At 31.4% G+C, this 27,438-nt stretch overlaps 1 protein-coding gene across 4 annotated transcripts in view; it reads right to left on the bottom strand.

Moving 5' to 3' along the window:
- Window positions 1-27,438, bottom strand: part of LRP1 (LDL receptor protein 1) — a 253,189-nt gene that overhangs the window by 35,278 nt on the left and 190,473 nt on the right. For all 4 annotated transcript variants that reach the window (XM_076456984.1, XM_076456983.1, XM_076456986.1 and 1 more), the window contains 9 exons: window positions 20,203-20,420; window positions 18,743-18,931; window positions 17,945-18,086; window positions 13,972-14,192; window positions 12,636-12,767; window positions 12,366-12,485; window positions 11,332-11,568; window positions 5,261-5,377; window positions 2,492-2,608 (listed from right to left, as the gene is read on the bottom strand). In XM_076456984.1, the coding sequence (XP_076313099.1) occupies window positions 2,492-2,608; window positions 5,261-5,377; window positions 11,332-11,568; window positions 12,366-12,485; window positions 12,636-12,767; window positions 13,972-14,192; window positions 17,945-18,086; window positions 18,743-18,931; window positions 20,203-20,420 (1,493 nt within the window). The remainder of the gene's footprint in view (window positions 1-2,491; window positions 2,609-5,260; window positions 5,378-11,331; window positions 11,569-12,365; window positions 12,486-12,635; window positions 12,768-13,971; window positions 14,193-17,944; window positions 18,087-18,742; window positions 18,932-20,202; window positions 20,421-27,438) is intronic.

Raw genomic sequence — 27,438 nt, 5'->3', positions numbered from 1 at the left:
AAAGATAAACTCTGATGTAAAAGAAATTATTTGATGAAAACTACCTTAAAGCTATGCAATGACCAGATGTTCATTATTTATCTGAAAAAACTTAGCTCACCTCATATCAGTTAGATTGTGATCTTATGAATTAAAGCCAATGTATGAGACCAAAATTCAGTAAAATGTCATATGATACACTGCACAATGATATTTAAATGCCCTATTTGATCATACCGATTTTTTTTTGGTATCAGGATTTGTAATTGCTTCAGTGGACAAGAGAATAAAATAAAAATGCAATGATAAATAGGTTATTAAATATAAAGTAACATAAAATTAAGTGCATGTAGAAAATACAAGATTTTGATCAACAAAAATAAATAAATAAAACTGAACTTCACATATTTATTTCACATTTTATTAGTTTTTTTAACACTGTGTAAACTAATAATCTTATGCAAATTTTCACAGATTTTATATGATATAGGAATAATACAAGTTTTATTGGACAAAAACTATTGGATATGCTCAACAGGTTTCAAGTTAATGACATTTAAAAAGGAAATTTAAGACAAGAATTTTTACTTTTATTTCTTTTACAATGTATATCTGTCAATCTCATAAGTACTAAATTCAATGATTTTTATGCTTATTAAATGCATATTCTTTAGAAAGCTTCTTCCAAATTTTGTGCAATTTGGTTCTGTAGTTTGCTAATGATCTATATAAGGACAAAATACAGAGGACCCTGATCAATGGCCAAGTCAGGTCCATGTTATCAAATACATATCTTAATTAGTGGATTATAGATATTTAGCATAATATCTTTGGCAGTAATGTGACAAGTTATAATTCTATAAACAGGTAAAGATATGTCTAGATAGTACTGTATAAATCTAATATTCATTTTGAGTAATGCCATTTCTGCTCACATTAATACTTACCTTGAACTTATTTTTGGGAAATAATGTATTCAATCAAAATGTAAGTAAGTATCCTGAGCTGTGATGTGTCTGATCAATATTTTACTTCGTTTTCTCTTGGGAATGGTGCATCTGTCTGGATCTAGTTAGTATTTACTTAGGTTAGTGGTGCATCTGTCTGAATCTAGTTAGTATTTACTTAGGTTAATGGTGCATCTGTCTGGATCTAGTTAGTATTTACTTAGGTTAGTGGTGCATCTGTCTGAATCTAGTTAGTATTTACTTAGGTTAGTGGTGCATCTGTCTGAATCTAGTTAGTATTTATTTAGATTAGTGGTGCATCTGTCTGGATCTAGTTGGTATTTACTTAGGCTAGTGGTGCATCTGTCTGGATCTAGTTAGTATTTACTTAGGTTAGTGGTGCATCTGTCTGGATCTAGTTAGTATTTACTTAGGTTAATGGTGCATCTGTCTAGATCTAGTTAGTATTTACTTAGGTTAGTGGTACATCTGTCTGGATCTAGTTAGTATTTACTTAGGTTAGTGGTGCGTCTGTCTGGATCTAGTTAGTATTTACTTAGGTTAGTGGCGCGTCTGTCTGGATCTAGTTAGTATTTACTTAGGTTAGTGGTGCGTCTGTCTGGATCTAGTTAGTATTTACTTAGGTTAGTGGCGCGTCTGTCTGGATCTAGTTAGTATTTACTTAGGTTAGTGGTGCGTCTGTCTGGATCTAGTTAGTATTTACTTAGGTTAGTGGTGCGTCTGTCTGGATCTAGTTAGTATTTACTTAGGTTAGTGGTGCGTCTGTCTGGCATTTTAATTAATCCATATTCATTATGGTAAGAAAATAACAAAGTATCTCACTTTTCTGTAACATATACTTTATAAAAATTAAAATTTGTTTATAAGATTTTAAGTGCAAACATACTAAATCCAGAGAAAATCACTTACTAAATTCTATTTTGTTGTTAGTTTCTGTACCATTGTCAAAACACATAAACTGCCAACTGTTTCATGAAATAGTTATATTGCACCTTACTTTACATTCAGTAAGTGAGATTTCTTTAAGAATTTCATGCAGAGTAGAGATACACCCAGATTCTCATTATACAATTTTCTGTTCAGTAAGGCAAAAGCAATTTTTGCATTTTTAAACACATTCACTTCTGACTTGGAAGAGCTAACTCTTTGTTGAAGTCCTATCATCATTTCATCATTCAATTTAAATTACTGGGCATGTGTCCATTCTCAATCCAGAACAGTTCATTTTGATTTCTCATTTGATCAATATATAATTATTTTTCAGCTGCTTCATGATTTGATTCATTATATTTCCAAAACTGATTTTACATTTCATTTCATCATATTGATATAATTTTCCACTAGCAGGAATGTTCTAGGTAGCAGCATCAACTGATGATGACTGCTATTTAAGGGTTAAAGTGTAACATTCTTTAATAATATAAGTAAACCAGTTTCTGAATATTTATATTATAATGATTATCACTAATATATTTGGTTTCAAACCATTAAAATTTATGCACAACAATGTAAAAATGAAAGAATGAAAATTAAATTATAATTACCACAGTTTTCCTCATCTGAACCATCAAAACAGTCAATATCCCCATCACACTGCCAGCTACCCAATATACAGAAGTTGTTTACATTACAACGAAACTCTGTTGGACTACATGTACTATCTGTAATAAAATAAAACAAGAAACCATGTGTTAAATAGTATGAAATTACATTTTAATTAACAATTTTTATGTGTGGTAGTTTGTTTGAAGAAACATTTTTTTTAAATTTGTAATATCTAGCAAAAGGTCAAATACCTAGTAAAGAAATAAAGATTTCACTTGATATTACATAAAGTAATAAAGTCAGCTTTACTTATTCTTGATAAGTAAATATAAATAAATAAATCTTGAAATAAAAATGTGTCTCAGAATGGCTGGTATAGGTATTTTTCTTATTATTTTCTTATCAATAAAAGTGTTAATACCCATACCAGCTGTTCTGCAGATACATTTGTAGACTTTACTAAGCAGTTCGTATGTGATAGATGCCTAAAATAATAGTACACTTTGCTTCATGTTATATATCAAATAACATACTTCCATTAAAAATACTAATATGTGATACTACAAAGAGTAAGGACTTTAATTTGCAGAGTTTGTATGTGCAGGTCTCAAAACCTCTATCATTTGCTGATTTTTATAAGTGCTTTTTATGTAGGATGAAATAAAAATTGTTGGTCAATCATTTGACAGAAGGATTTCACTTTTCCACATGAAATATACCAATTTAATGTAAGAATATGAGCTCAAGTAAACATGGTAAACAATAAGTATGAAAATATTAAAACAAAACAAAAAACAACTGATAGATAATCATGAATTGTAGTTTCAAAACAAAATTCGATGCTTTGCCTCATGAGCTAGTCATTGCCTTTGATAAAGCCACATTCAGTGATCAAATCCATGTAAAATATCATACTTTTTTCAGCTGTAAAAATGTTTGGCATTTCAAGATACTTGCAGGGTGGTAGAAATAGTGATCAGAAAGGGCTGATGTGGGAAAAATGAAAACTTAGCCAAAAAAATGACTGATGAGAATAAACAAAAGAGATCAGTCAAAGAAAGCTTGTCAAAAAAAACTTCCTTTAGCAAATGTTAAGAATGATGAGTTGTTCTTGGAAACTTGTAGACAATTTCCAGAACTTTCAGATAGAGACCATTATATCAAAACAGGTATTTGATGTAACAAATACCTGTTAACAGCTATTTATAACAATAAATATACTACAAACAGTTGTTTAGATAGTGGTTGTTACAGTATGGAGACAGAGAAATTAAGGCTGTACTGCCCAGAGTTATCAGAAGAAGAAAAAAAGTTCTTGGAAGAGTTGTTAGACTTGAAAATATACCTCATTATAAATCTCAACAGACTTACAGATGCATAAGAAATAATTTTGGTCAATGAGGATTCTGAGTATTTAATACGTTTTGTTCTAGTAAACATTAGGTTGACAATTATACATGTAAAAACGGCTGGTATAGGCAAAGAAAGCTCTATGTAAAGGAGCAAACAATGTTTTGACCTTCTTTGGCCACACCTGCCGTTTTACATATTTAATTTTCTCTACAAGTGGGTTTTCTCGTCATCACGGATTATTAGGTTGAAAATTTCTTCACCAATGAAAAAAAAGCATTGAGCCAAGTTAATAGCATTAAGACAAGGTATGTATAACTCTTAAGTTAAAATCTTTGCTCTGTGAAGACTACTTTAAGAAACAAAACGTATATGATGAAAAATTGTTGAATTTAAAGGCTAGACTGAAATATTCAAGGTTAAGAAACATAAAAATTGTGTTCTCTATTGTTACACCTTATTTTAAACAGTTTCTTTGTACTTTGCTGAATTACTTGTTCTGTTTTCTCACAGTTTTTGCAACATTATCATTTACAATAATTGAAAAATACAGAACCAGTAAAAGTTTATGTCTACTCGTCATGTAGTTGACAGACACAAAACTTCAGGCCTGATGTGATACCTCAAAAAAAAAGAAGAAAAAAAAGTATAATTTCTTCAGAAACTTTATACACGTAATACCTAATATAATAAAAACAGAATTTATTTTAGGTGATACCACAAATAACAAAAGTATAATTTATCCATAAGCATTTACATGTATTACCTAAAACAATAAAAGTAATTTACTTGGCAATGTTAAATGTGATTGCTAACATAATAAATACTTTACTTTGCAGTGTTTACATGTGAAATCTGTGATGATAAGAGATTGCAATTTTTATCTCTGATACATTAAAATAATAGTTTTACATAGACATTTTAGGTGTTTTATCTCACTAATAAAAGTAGACATTACTCAAGTATATTAACATGTGATGCCTACAATAATGGTCTCTCTCTCTCTTTTTTTTTTTATATACAACTAATATTTAGAGTAATAATGTATACTGCCCAATGTTTACATGTAATACCCATAGGAATAAAGTATGCTGTATGCAGTAACAATTACACATAATACCTAAAATACTAGTACATTTTGCTTAGCAGTGTTTGCATGTATTATTAAAAGTGAAGAAATACTTTTTTTTTAACTATTATGGGTGTATAAATAAAACTATTCTCACTTTTTAAAAAAGTCACTCATATTTTTCATTAAATTACTTGTTAGAATAAAAAACATTTATTGTCGTATTTTTTTTCTTTTTCAATATTTCTGATAAATCCCAGCTACATATCATTTATACTCTCTGGAAGAAATAAAAAAACTAAACTCAGTACCTTCTATCCTTAACTAATCTTGTTTTAATCACACTTACTACAGTTGGCCTCATCACTACTGTCCAAACAATCTACTTCTCCATCACACTGCTTTGATATGTCGAAACAGCGACCATCGTCACACTGAAATTCCTCTTCAGAGCATTCTCTTGGTGCTGTAAGCCACACAGAGGATATTTTTTACTTCAAATACAGAAGTGTGACATGCCAGAAACATTCACATAAAATATCACAGAACAAACACCTAATGGTTGACGACATATACAATCACTTAAATCTTATCAGTGGTTAGTTACTAACTACCTAAAATGATAAAAGTGGTGGTGAAGTTGATGATACACCAACCTTACTAACAAGAAAACTATCACAATTAAAACCTGGCACCTACTGCCACAAAAGTAGTCCTTCTCAGAACCTACCTCACTAAAAGTAGCAGTTAATGGTCAAAAGGTATCATATAAACTATTTAGTATCATGTATTAAAAAATGTAACGAAATAATTATTACTTAGATGGTGGGTTTGGTTATTAATCACAATAATGAATGATATTCAACTGCCTCAAACTTACTGTAAGAGTTTAAGTAACTATATAAGTATTTTAGCATGAGACATCCAAGTTTACCTCAATATCTAGAACAGTGTTTTCCAACCTGTGTGCTGTCACACACAAACAAGTATGCTACAGAATTTTCAAAAGGCATACATGTAAAGTATTGTTTATATGCTCTAATAACTTGATACTTCCCATGGTAATAAGGGTAGTGTGTTTGGAAAGTTTTCATCAGGTGCCACACACAATATTTTTATTAAAGTCAAAGTGTCTTTGGCAAGAAAAATTTTTTGAGAAACACTGGTCTAGAATAAGATTAGACAATGGAACGTGACAAAAACGAACAAAAAAAAAAGTATTTATAACATATGAATTAGATAGGCATCACTGTTATAAATTTGTATTTTATATAAAAAAAATAATTAATTATTTATTTTTAAATTATAACAGCAACAGCACAAGATTTTTATTATACAAAATGAATTTGTTACACAACCTAGCATGGTTATCATATACACTACTGACCAAAATCTTAAGGCCAATGAACATAAAGAAAAAATATGCATTTTGCATTGTTAGACTCAGCCACTTATTTTAAAAGAGCTTCAAAAATGAAAATAAGAAAAGGGAAAATAAAAATAAAAACCTTTTTTAGCATTTCACAGGGAAAATGTGAACACTATGAAATTAGCCCAAATACTAGCTGGGTTAAAAGTTTAAGACCATACCTAAAAAAAAGTCCTAAACAGGGTAGGAAATGCCCAACAAGAGGTCTCAGTAGTGAGTTGCATGGCCGCCATTGCAAATAACTTCAAACATTTGGTTTGGAATGGTCGATATAAGCATTTGCAGAAAGCTGGTTGGAATGTTATTCCAAGTGGTGAAGATGGCTTCACAAAGATCATGCACTGTTTGGAATTGACGTCCATTTCTACAGACTTCCCTTGCCATCTGCCCCCAAACATTTTCAATGGGGTTCAGTTAGGGCAAACACGTTGGATGGTCCAAAAGAATCACATTATTCGCCATGAAAAAGTCCTTTGTCCTGCAGGCATTGTGGATTACAGCGTTGTCCTGATAAAAGATCCAGTCATTTCCACACAAGCAATGGTCTTCAGTTAATAAGGATGCTTCCTCCAACATGCCAATGTAGCCAGCTGCTGTTTGACTCCTGTGTATAACCTGAAGTTCCATTATTCCATGGAAGGAGAAAGCACTCCAGATCATGATGGAACCTTCTCCACTGTGTAGTGTAGAAAATATCTCTGGTAACATATCCTTATAGTGCCAGTAACATACATTTTAACATTGAAAGCCATCTGGACCATCCAGATTAAATTTTTTCTCATCAGAGAACAAAACCTTTGTCCACTTTTCTACGTCCCATGTTTTGGTGCTTCTCAGCAAAGTTTAACCGAGCTGTTTTGTGGTGTGGAAAGAGGCATAACCTTTGAAGACATTTACGGTTTTTAAAGCCTTTCTCTCACAGATGCTGTCTTATTGATTTTGAGCTTTGTTCTACGTCCGTAGGGACCTTAATCTGGTATGATGATCAGCTGGTGTCTTGCCGAACAACCCGTCGAATCCTCCTGCTCAACACCTGTGAAAGTTTCTTGGGCCAACCACCTGAAATTCTCCTTATGTATCCCTGAGGGTTATTTAAGAAATTTGCAACAGCAGTTTTACTACACCCAATCTCACCAGCAATGGCATGTTGAGAGAGACCTTGCTTTTGCAGCTCGACAATTCTGCCACATTCAAACTCTATCAACTTTTTAGCCTTTGCCATGTTTTTACCCAATGTAAAACAGGAGATGTCAGTGGGAGATGTTGACAATGCTAATGCTTGAACACAAATGAATAACTTTTGTTACGTGTTTACCGATTAATGCTTCGTTTCAGTATGGTCTTTAAAACTTTTAACCAGCTAGTATTTAGGCTAATTTCATAGTGTTCACATTTTTCCTATTAAATGCTATTTTCCCTTTTCTTATTTTCATCTTTCAAAGCTCTACTCAAATAAGTGGTCGAGTCTAACAACGAAAAATGCATTTTTTTCTTTTTGTTCATTGGCCTTAAGATTTTGGCCAGCAGTGTATATAGTATTTTACCATCATAAGCCCTCTCTGCCTGGACATCATTTACTGTGAATGTCACAAGGTTTTGGTCATTTATATTCAACACTTAATTAAACTACTTTTTTATTTATATTATACTAATTGGTGCAGCATAAAATTGTAGCTAATAATCCAAATTTTGATAGTATATAAGTTTTTTACTTTTATAAGGCAATATTCTAAAATATCTTGAATTTCCTCTAGTGAGAGAAATGTAAAATATTTTCTCTAGACATCCCCTTCACCACCCCTTCAGTAAGTATGAAATTTAGTGTAAATTAATCACTATAAAATTGTCATTCTTCAGAGAAACTATAATCTTATAACTGGAAATTGTGTTTGGTTACAGATCCATTAAATAGAAAATCAGGACCATTTCTGTCACACCCACCTGCCACATGCTCTCTTTCAAGGTTTGTTAATAGTTCTCTCTTATATTTTATACTACATTATGTATAACCAATAGAAAGCCAAGGTTTCATCTATCAAATGATGCATTATATTACTTTGTTTTCCAAATAGAGAATAGTCATTTTCTGTCTTAGTACAAGTTTCATTCCAATGGGAAAGTTAATGACTAGCTTGATGAATTTATAACAGCTCTTTTCATAGCTAGAAAGCCAGAAAAATGGTGATAGATAGGGATAATTATCTGCCTTTTCTTTCTTATTATTCTATATAATTTGGTCCATTATATAATCAAAAATTATTTATTGTATTAGTACTAATTGTTTAAAAAAAAGTAAAAAAAAAAACCCAGGTAAGTACTCTATTTCTTATTTTTCATGTGTATTCCTTATTTCTTATTATAAAAGTAACCAAAATATAAAAATAGGGATCTCTTTAAGGTTAGAGTCAGTAAAATAGACAATAACATAATAAAAATGTTTCATGAGTTATAAACATGAGCAGCTAGTGGTAAGGTAATTCAATAGTGTAACATGAGAGCCCCCACATTCTCCAAGTAATTTACAGCTTATAATGGCATGAATAGTAGCAGTCAGATGTTGTTCAAAGGTTAATCAAAGGGCAATTTGGCCCAGCATGGCCAGGTGTGTTAAGGCATTTGACTTGTAATCTGAGGGTCGTGGGTTCAAATCCCCGTCGAACCAAACGTGCTCGTCCTTTCAGCCGTTGGGGCGTTATAAAGTGATGGTCAATCCCACTATTCCTTGTAAAATAGTAGCCCAAGAGTTGGTGGTGGGTGGTGATGACTAGCTGCCTTCTCTCTAGTCTTACACTGCCAAATTAGGGACAGCTAGCACATATAGCCCTCGTGTTGCTTTGCACAAAATTCAGAAAACAAACAAACAAAGATCAATTTAACAATAAAATTTAAGTATAAACAGATGTATGCTGTTACAATTTTAAAGCTACTTAGTATTACAGAATGTAGTCTCATGTTACAATCTGAAATGATTCTAGAAAGAGAAAAGGGTAATTTAGATTTATTTTAGTGGTTAAGAGTTTGGTTAAATTAACCAGATTTGTATAGTTATGGTAGACAAAATAATAGATAATTTATCCATTATTTTGTCTACCATAACTATACAAATGTACATATTTCAAATGTACTTACAAAGTGTTAGAGTTTGTAAAAATAAAATCTGATATTTTTGAGGTGAAGAAAAGCATGTTTAGTTTTAACATGAAAATCACTTTATATGGGACTATTAAAAACTACTTATATTCATGGACAAGTCTTTTCTCAGTTTATTAAAAATACTGTCCTAACAAATGTGATATGTTGTGTATGAAAGACATAATGTTTACAGAACAACTGCCAACTTTTATGAAGATATACATACTATATTGAAAGTTAGAAGTATTAAACCTATAAAGACTTTAAATGAGTACAAAGAGGTTTCCTAGTCAGTCAAATTGACCACGCTTGCATTGACAGAGTTACAGTTTTTATAGTTTTGACACCACTAACTTTTAACATAGTTTGTATATTTTCACAAAATCCTTCAGCTAACATTATTCATCTTTCACATACAAAAAATAATATTTTATAGCAAAGTTTTTTAAATAAACTAAAATAAATAACTGTCTACAAATGCATTGAGTATTTTAAGATACTGGGTACAAATTAATTTTCATATTGAGACTGAAAATATTTTTCCTCATTTCAAAAATTTCAAATTTCCTTCATATAATCCCTACAGCCTCCTAAATACATTTCAAATGTTTTTTTTTACAGTAAAACTTTATATTTAATATGTTATTTTCACTACTGTAAACATGAGATCTGACAATTAGACCAACCTTGTAACCACTAAAAAAAACACACACAAAAAAAAACAACAACGTTTAAATACTACCCATGCCATAATAAGCAGTAAATCTCTCAGGGCATGTGTTGCTCACATTACACTATTGAGTTACATTACTTACATGCTGCTTGTGTGAGTACCTAGTGAAACATTTTTATTACATTTTTCTTTCTTTTACCTAATCTAATCTTAAATAACCTAAATATCCCTATTTTTACATTAGTTACTTTTATAATGATAAACATGAAAAATGAAAAATAAATTACTTTCCAATATTTTTTCTTGCTGTCAATTGTACCTAAGCCTACATATTTTATACTAATTGTAGTAGTGCATTAAACACTTTTTACTTAATTAAATAATGTACTAGAGATCATAGACTAACCACATAAAAAAAACAGACAATTTCTCTTAACTCTCCAGATGAAAACCTTGACTTTCTCTAAGTTAAAGGTAATACATAATTAAATGCAAAAGAGAACTACTGACAAAGCCTGAAAGAGTGGATGTGACAAAATTGAAGACTATGAAATTGTAGTACGTCTGAGCAAAGATGACATTATAGAGATCAATTTACGTTTAATTTTGTACATTTTGATGGGGTGATGAATAAAACACAGAAGATGCATAGACAAAATGATTTGCTGTGTAACACCACAAGTACAGGATTTGTTTTTTATTTCATTATATAATTAACAACTTAAAATTTAGATACTATTAAAATACAGATTATCAGCTAGGTGTATGCTATATTATATTAATAATAAACAAAAAGTAATAATATTTTGAATGTATGACATTAAACCTTTCTGTCGTGCATAGTAAAGGATACCTAGGGTGAAAGGGTTAAATGAGTACACAAAGGTCATGTTGGTTGTCAGTTTGACTGAACCTATGTTAAGAGTGTTAAATAAATTGTTCAAAGCTTCATCATTAGGTTTTTTATAGTTAATGCCACTTCAATTTTTTCCTTACTAGTTTGAAGTGTGCTAGTTTTCTTAATACTTTTAAGAATTTTGTTTTGAAACGGGTTCATAAATTAATTATATAGAATTACCATATTAAAAATAAAAATTTTTTTAAAATATTTTTCATCAATGTTATTAGAAACAATGGACCAATAAATAAATCAAATACTATCCAAGGGGTGCAGAAAGAAACGTACGACAGTTCTCTTCATCTGAAAAGTCACCACAGTCATCATCCAAGTCACATCGCCAATTACTGGGGATACAACGATTGTTCTTGCATTTGAAATAGTTTAAAGAGGTACATGTTTTTGAGCAGGATGGAGGTTCATCCTCATGGTCAGTGCAGTCATTGTCACCATCACATTTCCAGGAAAGGGGAATACAGCGGCCAGAATTACATCTAAAGTAATTTTCTGGACAAACTCGAACCTCTGTCAGAAACAAAAGTATAAGAAAAATTATGCCAAGAAATAAAACTTTATTTGCTTTATTCATTATACGGCTACACAAGAAAACAAACAACAACAGGTTTTTGGAACTTATTTTTTAAAGCATAAAGCATGTAGCCATGGAAGTTACTTGCTTTTGTTTAAAATCCTTTATTTACTAGATTTGAGAATGATGAAAAATGTCCTTAGATTTCCACAAAACATTGTTCTTCATAAAACAATAAATAAATACTCCCTACTGAAAAATGAAATTATATTTTAACAATCAAGCTGGTTAAAAAGAATGATATTTTCTGTTCCAATTTAGTATATCACTTTTCTACATCATGTGCTTGTATCCATTTATTGCACACAGTTTTCTGGCCAAGTTCAAGAATGAGAACAAATTGTTAAGCATGTTCAGAAGCTTAAACTGCTGGATGAAGTACTCTGTTTTTTAACATATGCCCATGTACTTTAGATAAATACAGGAAAAAGTGATTTATTCTTTTTCTTTAAGACAAACAATCAAACAAAAAACTTGCACAAATCTTAATTGTTTTAGGGTAGAAGAGTTAAAAAGAAACACAAAAACTGTTGTTTTGGATCTGGTTTATAAATATAATATTAAAAAGAACATGGTGGAAAATTACAAAATCTATTTTGAGTATAATCATGGTTTTAACCTAAAATCTTCCATGACATACCTTTTACTTAAATAAATGTTACAAGAACAAATATGACTAGCTTATGAAAATAACTTGCATGCCCATGTTATTGATTCCAAACACCATACATACTACATGATGCAGGTTCATCAGACATGTCATGGCAGTCATTGTCTCCATCACAAACATACACTTGTGGTACACAGCGAGAATTATTACACTGGAACTGATTGGCTAAACAAGTTTTTGATGCTGAAAAAATGAAAGAGAAATTGAATTTAGGACAATGAATATTCTCCTCAGTATTTATGCAGCACATATGCAAAATATTTATAGATACAGTTTAACACAATGTAAACAGAAAGTGCAACAGGAAAACAGCTTCACTCAAAATCAACTTACGACAATCATCTTCATCTTCATAACCATGACAATCCTTTTCTCCATTACATCGTTGAGAAAGACTGATGCACTGTGAAGAATAGTTCCCATGCCTTGGGCATTTAAACTGACTTGGTAGACATGTGTGGTTGTCTGCAAGTAAAAGAAAAAACATAAAATTGTTTCTTTAGGTTTGAAAGTTCCTACACCTTGAAGTGACTTCTTACACATCCATAGTTGTCCGCATATAAGGAAATATGCAAACTTTTTTAGCTTTGAAAGTTGCCATATCATGAATATGGAGAATGAATTTGAAAACACAAACAATTGCCTGTATGCAAACAAACAAAAGAAGGGCTAAACAGTTGCCTGTAAGCACATGAACACACATGGGACTAAACAATTGCTTGTGCATACAAAGAAAATAAGTGTTAAACATCTGTCTGTATGTACTTAAACAAAAGTAAAGCTAAATGTAGCCTTGGGATAGATGTTGGACTGTGTATCTTTGGTTCATGTTCTATTATGCTCAACAAAGGATTTTGCTTTGCATTATAAGAGTGACAGTCAGATTACACTGTTCAGTCTCATAAGAGCATTCTAAGAGTTGGATACAAAACATCCATAAACATGATGCATCTTTGAACACATCCATTCATAACAAACTGTAATTTTCTGTATCTTAAATCCTAGTCATACTAATTAAAAGAATACTAAGAACTTATGAACTGTACAAGTCAGGTTAAATTATTTCAGGATGTGAACTCAGAACAAAGAAAAAACACAAAACTTATAGCACTTGACCATATCTATCAGGTACATAACCATATTTATATCTTCTTCCCAAAATAATCAGTTAATGACTAAGTGCCATATTAGCAATAAATTACTACATTAGAACCAAAGAGATTTATATTGTAGATGACTGCTATTTAACACAACATATAATGTCATAATCAGACATTCAACCATGAAACTTTTTTTCATGTTTAAAACATAAAGAACATGTGCTCAAAGAAAACTTTTATTTGTAGATAAGGGGAAGTAAAAAAGTTTGACTTCATAAGCACATTTGTAATTACCAATCCAATCTTAATTTTATGTTTAATATATTATATTAATGCAACTGAATTGCTAACAAGAAAAAACAGAATATTCTATTGTTAATTTGTGTTAGCACACTTACATGGATTAATTAAAACTTAATGCTGAATTGACAAAAAACAACAACAAAAAAAACTGTGAACCCAAGCCTACTGTTCAGCTGTACGAACATAAATCAAAACCTTTTTTTTTCATTCAAGTAAGCACAGACATTCTACTAATTCACACACTGTTCAAAGGAATTTCTACTTACCACAGTTTCTTTCATCGGAATTGTCTCCACACTGAGAGATTCCATCACAGAGTTCCCTAGGCTGAATACATTTGCTGTTATTACACTGAAACTGTCCAGGTATACATTTAAAGGGTGGACAATCTGCAGGTTCATCTGTCCTGTCCCCACAGTCATCTTGTCCATCACAGTGCCACCAAAAAGGAATACATTTGTATGTATATGGACACACAAACTGAGAGCTACCAAAAACATGTATTAAACAAAACAAAATAAGGAACTTTGTTTTAAACACGAGGCAATCTTCTAAAATAAAGAGCTAATATAAGAAGCACTAAAAATATATCAAAATGTAACTAAAGATTACAGTTTATTCGCTATCAGTTAACTGTATTTGTAACTGTACTTTATGAACCTCGTGTTCAGTAACTGCATCCAAATATAATTCTTTGTATACTTTTGGTACTAAATCAGAGCTTTCTCCAGGTTTCAGTGTTTGGTAAACCAAGAGACTTTTCTTATTTAAAAATTTTGAAAGCCAAAAAGGAAAAGTTAGAATCCTTGTACCAAATGCTTTTTGTGGTCTGACATCACATGATGATACATTTGGACTGTTAACAACACAATTTCATTTATTTTCATTATTAAAGTGAAAGCACTTTCACTTTTTTTCTCTTGGAAAATTTAATGTTGTGTATATGGTGTGATACTGAATAGCCTAACCATAGCTTTATACAATATTTGTATTTCTAGATATATTTCATTGATGGTGGTTATTACATCAAAACCAGATGTAGAAAGGGCAGCCCATAAACAAAATTTGCCAATTCTTCAAATGACAGAAACAGAAAAGTAATAAATAAGAAACAATGTGAGTTAATAAACAAATACATTTATCATCTGTTGAAAAATAAATTACTGTTGATTCAATCTTCAAAGACACTGGTCTTTGAAACCATCTTGATAAAACAAAAATACTAACCATGGCTTTATGTGCCATGAAGGGGGTTGAGGTGTTACATACGCATACATTAAAGTACCCTGTAAGCATTGTAAATGGATGTAATATTAATGTTCTTCAAGATACACATTATTTTAGATTTAACAATGATAAATAAACATCCTTTTATTCAGAATGCTAAAAGGAAGGAAATGTTTTGAGTCCTATGCATACATTCAAGAAAATATTTATTGCCTCAACAGGCATTTTGGGGGTCAGAGATGTATGTATCTGTATTAATGGAAGCTTTATTAAATCATTATATGAATGCAGTCATTACCATATGAAAAGGCTGGATAATAACCCCATTTCACAAACAAGAGCAGCCTTCATCCCCTAAATTAAGTTTAAAGCCTCTCACAGAAGGATCTGATTTTATGTACATATAAAAATACAAACAAAAACGGATTTTATTACCCTCTATTACTAACAACAAATAAAAATCCTAGCCACTTTAACATAATTATATTTATAATTCCAATCAACTACCATCCACATTTTTCAGATTCTTTTGCAATCAAAGTAGTCAGTAAAAATTTGGTCTGAAGTTCAAAAGCTAAGAAATAAATGAAAGATTTTATACAGTAATACTTTAGTATATCAGAACAGAAAAAATTGGTTATTTTTTGTGGGATTTATATCTGAAAGAAAAACAAATGCAGAACCAGTTTTAAATGTTTTAGAGTTAAAATAACTATTAGTTAGATTAATATTTGTATGGTATTTATGTCCTTGAATCTACAGAACATTTATGATCATTATGTGCTCAGGAAATACATGCTAGAGTCCAGAACACATTTGATTTCTTGAAGTTTAATACAGGCTGAACTTATCAAATGATGTTTCAAGTCTTGAAGGATAAAGTATTCAGTGATGTACCAACAGTACTGATAAATTCACTACATACATGTTTCAAACACTTCTTTATCCAACACATTCATAATGAAATATTTCTTATTTATTAACCTTATAAATATGACCAGTAGTTACTGCTTTTTGTACAATTCAGATAATTATTAGAAAGCAGATGTTTTCATGAAAGATATCAGACTCATGGCAATCAGCTTGAGTAGCTTTTACACAACAGGGTAAACAGAAATCAAACAGACAATAACAGTTTATACTTTGCTTACTATTAATTTAGTTATCAAACAAAGTAAAACAGTACTATCTGTATATACCTGCACCAAGTGAGAATATTTTAAATTATTATTAAAAATTAATCTGAAATAACTTGTTACCACTTTTGTTGTAAATGTGACTGAGAAAATACAATCCTGAGCTATTATTTATTATAGGAGAGACTTTCAAGACTTTCTTCATTCTTTTTAACATTTAAAAACATGAAAGAAAGGTCATGCATTATTTAACAATACTGTTTCAATGATTTTGAAAAATTACAAATACCTAACCTAATAAATGTCCCAAATTTTCCACTTTTTCAAAATGGGGACCTCTTTCCAAAATTTTAATTTTTGAAATCTAACTCTATTTTAACTGTCTTTATTACATCGTTAAAGTTAATACTACTAAAAAAAACCCACATATATCAGACATATAAGCCTATTATAACTACTTGTGATGAACTATATGCCAGTAAAACCATGTGAAACAAATCATGAAAATAATATCTCAGAATATATGATATCATATTTTTTACTATTTCATTAACCCTCTTGTTACAGGCTCAGTGGATTACACTAATCTTGTGACACACAAAATGACCATCAGATTCCATACTATAATTTTTAATATGTTTTGTTTATCTTTACAAAATCCAATAAGCTTTCAGCAAACATCATCAGTCTTTTGTACCTAAATTAAAATCAGATTTGTTATTTAGGCATTTTTACTGAAAGTATACCCTAAAAGCTCATAACAGTATATGTCCATTTATACTAAATTTTACTGCTCTTTGAACTATGCCTAACTAAAAATCCCACCATATAAATAGTAAATCCCTTGATGAACATGTAGCTCAAGTTAAATGCTAAATTAAACAATAAACAAGCTGCTCTCAAGCATACCTCATGAAGAATTATTACTACTATTTTTCATTACCTTACATGATTTAACCTAATAAGTTTCTTTTTACATTTTAGTTATTTTATAATAATAAATTAATAATATACATAAAAAAACGAGAAATATGGTACTTACTTGTGCCCTTGTTTTTTGGCTGTCAACTGTTGATGCAACTTAATCCACTTTTATATTAATGGTACTATCATACTAAATGAAGTTTTATTTAATAAAACACTGTACTTAAGAACACAAAATAATAACACATAAAAGCAGACAATGCCTTATAATTATCATAATTTTTCTAGCTTCCTAAGCTTGTTAATGTGCTTCCTGTGGGAATAGTTTGAACAGGAAATGCAGTAGACAATTCCCTGTACAGAAAATAACATACCATATAATAACAAAATAAACCTTTGGCTTCCCATTGGTTATAAATTATACAGGATAAAATATCAGAGAAAACTACTGTCAATTTATGAAAAGGAAGATATGACAGATGGGCATGATAAGTGGGTCTGACTTTCTAATTATGACTTTGAGGATTATTTTAAAATATATTCTTACAAAATTAAGAACCTAAAATTTAAAACATATTAAAATTAGATTTATTAACTAACTACATTTTGATGTAAAGTTTTCTTGTCTACAAAAATAATATTTCCCCCTTTATGACCTTAATGTCAACTAATTTAGGGTTGGCCAATGATTTTCTAAGCCAAGAATTTTTACATCTGGGAGGCAGACCCAGCTGGCAACATATAGAAGGAGCATGTTTGGTGAGGGGAATTTGAACTTCTAACCTTCAAATTGTGAGTTCAGTACTCTAATCACCACATCAAACCAGATTTACAATGATAATAAAGTAGCTTAATTGAAGTTTGATTGTCTCTTTCTAAAACGTCATGGAATGCACACTTTGAGCTCCAATATCAAGAGGGTTTATGCACTAATCTAAACTATTTCACTAACCTGGAACAATTACTTTCACAAGAAACAGAATCAGCTTGTAGAATGTAGTTTTCTGGACAAGAACAAACACTTCCACCACCAGGTGTTAAAAGACAAAGTGTGCTACATCCTCCATGATTACTACATGGATTCACTCCTTTAACTGTGGAGTAAAACAAATATTATTAGAATCTTCCAAATTACAGTAAACTTTATAGCATTGAAATATAATTTGTTTATGTGAGGTATGTGTACCTTAATAACATTAATGTATTTGCCACTTTTTAAAATTTTATCTCTTATTTAAGAAACTGAAATTTGCAACAATGTATTACTAATCCTATATCTTTATGTATAATGTAATTCAATTATTTTATAAATCAGTCTACATTTAATCAAACAATATGACTTCCTTAAATTAAGTAGAATATATATTCTACTTTTAAAATTACACAATAGCATTTACACAGTAGTCAATAAAAGGTTTCATCCTATTCTCTTATCTAAGAAAGGATAATGACAAGACTTCATGTAAAACTATGGATTAATTTTAATCCTAATAACAATAATGAAAGTTCATGTGACCAAATTCAATATAGCAAATATCAAAAAGTTTTATATTCTACTGCAACAATTATAGGTTTCATAGCAAAATTTCATACTGCAACCATTAGAAGTATTGTACATTGTACTCCAAAATAATGTGAAACATAGCCAAAAAGTAATTAAGTTTTTACAGTAACCACAGAAAAAATATTTACATTTTATTTCAAATCTGATATTAAAGTAATTTTTTTAAAACTATCTTCTCATACACACTTGCTTTCTGTCGCAGAGGATGGAATACTTGAATGTCCATTGGTCGATGAGCTAGAACTGATACAGTTCTGGTTTTCTGACACGAGTATTTGTGGCAGCTCTCAACACTTTTGGTTTCCCAGTCAGTCCAATAAAGATAATCCTCAAATACAGAAAGAGCAAAGATATGGTGGGCTGTGCCTAGGGTGCCTAGCAAATAGTGTAATAAAAATCATAAGTATTTTTAAAATATGTCAAAATATAAGCAACTTTTTGATCACATTTTTTAACAACACAAAAAAGTAACACAAAGAACACTGCTACTCCATTACCTTTTTATTGGAAAGATTCTTATAAAATCAAAGTAGAATATATAAAAAATATTGAGGAATTTACTATTACAAGTTCATGTCAGGGACAAGTAACCACACAAACACAGAGAACAACTGTTTGTTTAAAAGTAACCAAAGAGCTACCAAACTGGCAATATGTAAGCTGTCTACTGAGACTAGACAATCTCCAATAATCAAAAAACAGTTTGAACATGTATGGATATTCTTATCTGCAAAATGTGTTTATATACGTATATGCATAAACATTAGATAAACCCACTCCCCAAACAATTATAGCTACAAGTATAAAAATATGGTATTATAATATAAAGACAAGTGTTTATAAAGTCAAGATGGATTAATTCCTATGAATAAATTACAATATTTAAATGTAATGAACTGGTACTATCATCTGAAAACAAGTGTTTTCTTTGTAAAGATGGACAAATTCCACTTGTTAAATAAAAATATCTACCACATAGATACTATCATCAGAAAAAAAATTAGTATAAAAGAAAGCTGCATGTGACTTTATCTTCAGGAAGTTATAAATTTAGATTATATCTTACAGTATCCATACTATCAGAGTGTATTTTGTGTTAACCTCAGGAGCTTACATATAAGGCAGAAGGAATATCAGAAATGGGCAAACTAGGACTATTATGAAATCAAGAACTAGATAGCATATAAATTCGAATTATACACTGCCTTTCCATGCCACATTTACTGATATACACTTATAACAAAGTAGTTTAACTAAATTTTGAATGTTACTCTGTAAAATGCTGAAACATGTACATTTTACGTCAAAGGATAATATTAACCCCACATGTATGGATAAGGTCATAATGTTTGTAAGAAACAAAGTTATAAAACCTCCAGTCTTCAAGAACTTATTATGAATAACAATATTCTTATTACTGTTTGATGAAAAACGTTTTACAGAAATCAAAGTTGGAAACTCTCTTTCCAAATGATAACAGACACACCCAAAGTTTTTGCAGGACATGGCAGTAATCATAATGACTAACAATATCATTATTATTCTTTGACAAAAGTTGGACAAAACAATTTCATGTGCTAACAGGACCATGCACCCCAAACTACTTAAAGGTCATAATACCATGAAACATGACTTAGTTTACTCACTCCTTTTTGCAACTATTCTTTTATTTTTTCCTTCTGAGTCAGCAACAGCAATGTAGTCCTCACTTGCATCAGCCCAAAATATTTCCTTGGTCTCATAATCCATAGTCAGTCCATTAGGCCATTTTAGTGATTCATTCACCAGGATTTTAGGGTTACTACCATCCATGCCAGCCTTCCCAATATAGGGCTTCTCACCCCAGTCTGTCCAATACATATAGCTAAAACAAAACCCAAAGAATTACCATTCTACAGAATTACAGCTAGAGTATAACCAAACAACTACACCCCTTTCACCAATACTAGCACTCTAACAAAATCAATTTTATTGCAGACAATTTCTTTTTTTACTTAATCAGTAAATTCTTGAAAAACAAATAATAGATACTGTTCAGGTATTTGCTTTTAAAAGATTATTTTGAAATCCATAGTTTATGAAGTGCTATATGAATAAAAACAAACAGTATTAATGATGTGTTTCAAGTCACTGGATATATCAAGACTATTACAAACATACATTAGGTTTACATAAGATATCTCAGATCCAAATATAAAAGAAAAAAATATTACATTTCTTTCATTTATTTGTAACAACATAGAAGATGAAAATTTAATATATTCACTTCTACTGAGTAATGTCCATTCTGGCTAAAATAAAAATCACAAAGGTAAAGCACTGAAACCTTTTCCCTCCTTTATTTTATAGACACAAAAGATGTACAACATAAAACTATATTAGTTTTAATTAATTATCCTACATTTTGTCTTAGTAAATAGAGCTGATACTCTGTTTTAAAATGATGAAAAAAGGAGCTTATTATTAACCAGGGAGAAAAATCAAGTTATTTCTCTCACTACAGGCTTAATCAATTTGGCCTAGTTCATGACCCAAATTGACCTTTTAGAGTTTCAGTAATATAGTTTTCAAGATGTTTCATGTATTTCCACAAAATTCCATGAGCTTTCAGTAAACCATACAACTCTTTTGTAGACAGAAAAATCAGAATGTTTAATAAAGTATTTTCACTAAACATTTCTCTGAGAATATATGGAGCCAAAGTGATGACTGCTCTAACTGACAAGTGATTTTTCATGTTATTATTAAAAATACTTTTCTTCATTTGAAAGTTCTCAGCTAGTCTCTAGAACCTTCTAAGTAATTTCAAACTTTTTTTTTGTAAAGCTTCATTATTTTCTTTACCTTAACTCTATACAGGATTGGTCAATTTCCTTGACTTCTTACCCAACGTAAAACAAATACAATATAATCTAAGTAATAATTTTCTTCTTCCTGGAGAACTAAACTCATTTATCCTAAATAGCTTAAAGCTAGTAATAATACACAACTGTTTCTACTTAAATTTTATTGCCTTATAAATTTTGTCTAACTAATAACTATGCCACACAAGTTGTAAAGCAATCAGTGAATGATGAACACAATGTTCATGTTACAATATCTAATTGTGTAACCTACAAGATACTCCTGAATTGCTCACAAACATACTTTGTGAATTTTTTATTATTATTATTATTATTTTTTCTTTATCATGTCTAACCTATTACATTTCTAATTTTTAGATTTCAGTTACCTTTATAATAATAAATATAGAATAAGCATGAAACACAAGAAATATAATACATATCTGAATCTTGAATATATGTTTAAAAAAGTTAAATTCAGTGGAAAGTGATTTTCTTGTTAATGTTAAAAATATTGTTCTTTATTGGAAAACTGTCAAATTTGATTTGTGTAACTGCTAAAATCACTTATAGAATTTTTTTTCCCCAGAAAACTTTATATTTCCACTGTTATATATCCTACCACAACTCTATTCACATTTGGTCTACCACCTTACAAAAATATAAAATAAAGTATAATTTTTCTTTATTTCTAGAATGACTTCAAGTTGTAACAGGAAACTAAAATTCTTTATACTAAATAGCCTAAAGCTCATAACTGTATACATGTTTCCTATTTGACTCTCATAGCTTTACTGCTCTTTGACCTGTGTTTAATTAATAACCCCACCATATAAGTTGCATATCCTCGGCAAAGGTGTAGCTTACTTACTGCATTAAATTACAGAGCAATTGAACTATTTGCAAGAATAATATTTCTTATGAAGTATTTTTTCTTTTTCTTACCTAATCTAACTTTATAAGTTTCTGATTTTTACATGTTACTTACTTTTATAATAATAAATAAAGAATATATATGAAAACAAGAAATATAGTAATTACCTAGGTGTTTTTTGCTGTTGACTGTTGATGAAACTGAAGCCTAAGCCAGTGGCGGTGCCAGGGGGGCTTCAGCCCCCAAATGAGCCAAGCCCCCTCAGCCTCCCCCAAATATTGTTACCTACATATATTCATAAAATATGGAAAACACAATTGTCGTTGTTGCTTAACAATTAACATCAAAGAGACATAGATCTGTAGAACTCAACGTCTTCATTAAGATGGAAGTATGTGTCGTGCATCCCATAGCAACGTACTGAATGCACTGAAACTTATGCGCTGTATTGCCGATCCCTGTGTAATGCCATTCTGTCTTGAGCTTTGACGAAGATTAGACAACCACGTTGATTTCAAGTTACAACAGATCATCAGGGTTTTACTTAATAAACTAAAGGTTTCACAGGTATTTACCCATTAATTCCATTTATTTTTTATTGAAAAGTAAAACATAGCATGCATGTATAAGTGTATTGTGTATAGGTCAAAACTATGAAGCATTTAGCTGGTGTTGTGTCCTCTGTGAGATCATTTTGCATTGTGTATCAGCCATCCAAAATTGTACTAATGATTGTGGCATGCACTTAAAATTGTGACTTACAATCCAATTATTGTTATACTTATGATTAGATAATAACCATATATGTTAACTGACCAAAAAATATTTCTAAACAATTCTAGAATGAATTTTGAAATTGTCATTGGGCTATTTAGAAGTGCCTAATTTAATGTAATGTAGTAGTTACATTATTGTAACAGGTGCTTGTCACACTTATGATAATAAGAACAATATCACAATCACAGTTTGGCCTGTATGAATAATGTAAACTTATGAAGAAATCAGTCTTTCTGTGAAGGTCAACTGCAATTTAGCAAACTATGGTGTGGCAGAGGATGACCTCGCAGTTGAGATCCACCAGTTGAACCAGCTAATTGCCAGGAAAAAAGACAAGGGGCAGGAAGTACCCATACCATTAAAGCTTGCAACCATACTGGAGCCATACAAGGAAGACTTCATGGATCTCCACAAACCTGTATGCATTGCTGTGATCCTGCCTGTCACTTGAGCTGCCTGTGAGAGAAGTTTCTCATGTCTGAAACTTCTCAAGACATACTTGCACAACACCAGTGGTAATAACCACAGCAGCAACCTTGCTGTCATGTCAGTAAACTCTAGGAGGGCAAAACAACTCGATATTGATACTGTTATAGACACATTTGCTGCCAATCACCAGAACAGATGCATTGTTTTGAAGTAATATTGACTATAAACACAACATGATGAAAGTTAGTTAGCCTGATAGTGACCTTACTTTTCCTCAGAGTGTATTAACTTTACATGGGATAATTTGTTTCTGCTGTATAAACTGTGTCTTTATGTTATATTTCTTTTGATTTGTAGCTTTACTCTTAATGGTATATTAAATGTTCAATCTAAGCTAATCTTGATTTTCTTTATTATTATGTATTACCTTGGGTGGAATTTAGGTGAGCTTCCTCTTTTACATGTACACATATTTTCATAAACAGATTATTTCTAATTTGTAATAATGAATTATTAATCAGAGTATGAGTTACCAATAAAAACTGCATTGAAAATGCAGTTCAAAATAGCACACCTTTCTGAAATGTACCTTAGTATTTACAATATTATAATTTACCATCTATACTTCATATTGATGGCATTTTGGGAAGCCCCTCCACAGTTTATCTCAGTCCCCCAACAAAAATATCCTGGCGCTGCCACTGGCCTAAGCCTACTTTTCTAATACTAATTGTATTACAACACCAAAAAATGTTTATGTCATTAAGAAAAATAACATGTAAAAAGCAGACATTGTCTTATAAACATAATAATTTTTTCTGGCTTTCTAAGTAAGCAATATGAGCCATTAAAATTTTAGCTAAGCTCTTCAATATGTTTTCAATGTGAATAAAGTTTGTACTGGAAGCAAAATAGATAATTCTCTGTACAGAAATAATATGTCATTTGATCATTCATAACTCTGGTGCTCTATTGATTATAAATAATGCAGTATAATAAATAACAGAGAACTACTGCTACTTTGTGAAAATGACAAATGTGATAGATAGATGTGAAAAGTGGGTTCTGATTTTCTAATTTATGTCTTCATAAATAAATAAGATTGAAGGCCATGAAAATTATCTTTAGCCAGAGTAATGTTTATATTATGAATAATTTACATTACATTCCATACTTCTTGGAGGGGTGGGAAGTAAATTAGAGAAAAGTGGTGGTTGATTGGTTTGGTGTTTTATGCCCCAAAGCAACTATGCTATCTGTGCTAAACATCCAGTAAAAAGGTAAAATTAAAGTAAAATTATTAAAATTGATAAAAAGAAATTAAGGTAAAACAAAACAGTTTAATTTTTGAATTAAAACATAAATAACATTAAATCCAATTTACATTAGTAAGAGAGACACTACAGTAATACAAGTTGTAAAAGACTTTTTGTAGCAAAATTTTAATTATAACTCGCCAGAATGACTAACAGGTAGTTCAAACATCAGCGTTTGACACCTGAAGTTGGCCTTTCCAGTCCTCGTTTTGAGTTATTTCACATTATGGCCATTTTCTAATTTCAAATCGAACTAGACGTACTTCAATTCTTAAAAGGGAATCACATTAATAAAAATTTAAATAGAATTAAAAAATAAATATCCTTTTAAAAACTAAAAGCACATGTAAAGTGGACCGTGTCACCATTGCCAATGATACTATCTAACGTTATGGATAAACCTTGGGACAAAACATGTTTAAAATGGTGACACTGATGAGAGCCGTAACTACAGCAAGACAGAAAATTGTGGCTAATTGTGACCTGAGTGTCACACAGAAAACACATTGGTGCATCATACCCAGATACAAGAAAATGATGAACTAAAAATCTGTGACCAATGCATAGTCTAGTCAGGACAGCTTCCTTTTTCCGATCTTTATGGAAGCATGACGGCCAAAGTCCAATAGAGGGTTTTCTTTGGAAAAGCTTGTTTTCACATTTTCACATTGCTCACTCCACGTTGACTGCTGACTGGTATGGAGTCAAGCCTTGAATACAGGACCACAATCTACGTATGGAACAGGCACAACAGTGATAGTGCTGTGCAGATAGATTTAGCTGAGGCGTCGGCGAGCCTGTTCTCATAAATTCTAACATGGCCTGGTATCCAGAAAAACTGCATATAAGTAGATCTTAAAGAGGAATGAGCCAATTGGTTTTGAATATCAGCAAGAACAGGGTGAGAATTAACATGAAGCAATTCCAGGGCCAGTAGAAAACTAAGCGAGTAAATATAAATAGTGCAATTTGAATACTGCTTAGTTTATTTGTGATCTAGGGAAAGAGAAATAGCATACAGTTCAGCAGTGAACACAGAAACTGTATGGGGGATTCTACATGCAACTACTGAACCACAACAACCTACGGCACGGAGTCACCTGATTTTGAACCATCCGTATAAATAAAAATGGAAAGATAGTTCGAAAGATCTTCAGTAAATAACAGACAGTATCTGCTTTTCTCAGATGACTATAAGAAAGATCACACTTGGGAATTGTAATAAGCCATGGTGGGATGAACTGACCAGTAGATAAAGCAATGCTATCCAAGGACAGACCCAATTCATCCAACTGTGCCTGGATACAAAGGCCAAAAGGAAGAATGGCAGATTGTCTGTTCTGAAAAAGTAGAGTCCACTGAGGAAGGAAAACACAACCCCAAGTGGGATGCTGTGGTGAGGATCAAAGTTTCAAATAATACAGTAAAAACAGTTGCAAATGGAGGAGGTGCAAAAAAGGTTCATGAGACTCTATGTACAAGCTCTCGACTGGGGAAGTGCGGAAAGCCTCGGTGCAGAGCTAAAGTTCCTGATTATGAATGAGCTCCGGCATCTTCAAGGCTGAGGTCCTGGTAGAGCCATAGACCAGTGACCCATAATCTAGTTTTGATCATATACAAGCATGATATATCTTTAGCACAGAACATCGATCCACTCCCAAATTGGTGGAAGAGAGGACATAGAGGATGTTCAGTGCTCTTGTACATTTGGTTTGTAGCTGCTTGATGTGTGGTATAAAAGCCAGCTTACGGTCAAAGATAAGCCCCCAAGAACTTTGTCTCAGAGGCCACAGGTAGTACAATTTCATCGATACAGAGTTCAGAATCAGGGTGAATACCCCATTGGTGGCAAAAGTGTATTCTCTTTTAGAGGAAGAGAAGATAAAATTGTTTGCTGTGGTCCAATTCAGTAAACGATTGAGGGCAGTCTGAAGGTGCCACTCAATATACTTCGGGTTCAATGACTGACATGAGATGTGAAAGCTGTCGACATAGAGCCTGTTTGCAACAGTAAGAGAAAGTTGTTCAGTGAAGGCATTAATTTTTTATACAGAAACGTGTGGCAGTCAAAACACAGCCCTGAGAGACTCCAAGTTCTTGTATAAAAGAAAAGTGTCAAACCCATATGAACTTGGAATCTCCTGTCCATTAAAAAATTTTCAATAAAAATGGGCAAATGACCATATAACCCATATAAATGGAGGTCTTGCATACCTCCACGTAGTATCATAAGCCTTCTCAAGGTAAAGGAATACTGATACAAGATGTTGTTGTTTGAGAAACGCTTCTCTGATTGACGTTTCAAATTTAATCAGGTGGTCTATGGTGGAGTGCTGTCATTGGAACCCACATCGGAATCAAACAAGATGAGCATTAACCACCCTCTCTAAGGTCTTACAGAGACAGCTCGTCAATGCAATTGAATGGTAGTTTGAAGGAATCTTGGGATCCTTCCCAGGCTCAGAGAAAGGTAGGACAATAGCCCAGTGCCAGACATCAGGAAAAACATACTCCTGCCAGATACAGTTAAAAACAATGAGAAGAATAGCAAGAGAAGTAGGAGACAGATAGCACAACACCTCGTAGTGTACATCATCAGGTCTGACCGATGTACTGTCAGACTGATGAAGGGCCGACGAAGTG

Source organism: Tachypleus tridentatus, chromosome 9 (genome assembly GCF_004210375.1).
Source record: "Tachypleus tridentatus isolate NWPU-2018 chromosome 9, ASM421037v1, whole genome shotgun sequence".
NCBI classification, from domain to species: domain Eukaryota; kingdom Metazoa; phylum Arthropoda; class Merostomata; order Xiphosura; family Limulidae; genus Tachypleus; species Tachypleus tridentatus.
The sequence above is the reverse complement of the archived record's forward strand: the minus strand, read 5'-3'. Positions and strand labels throughout refer to the sequence as shown.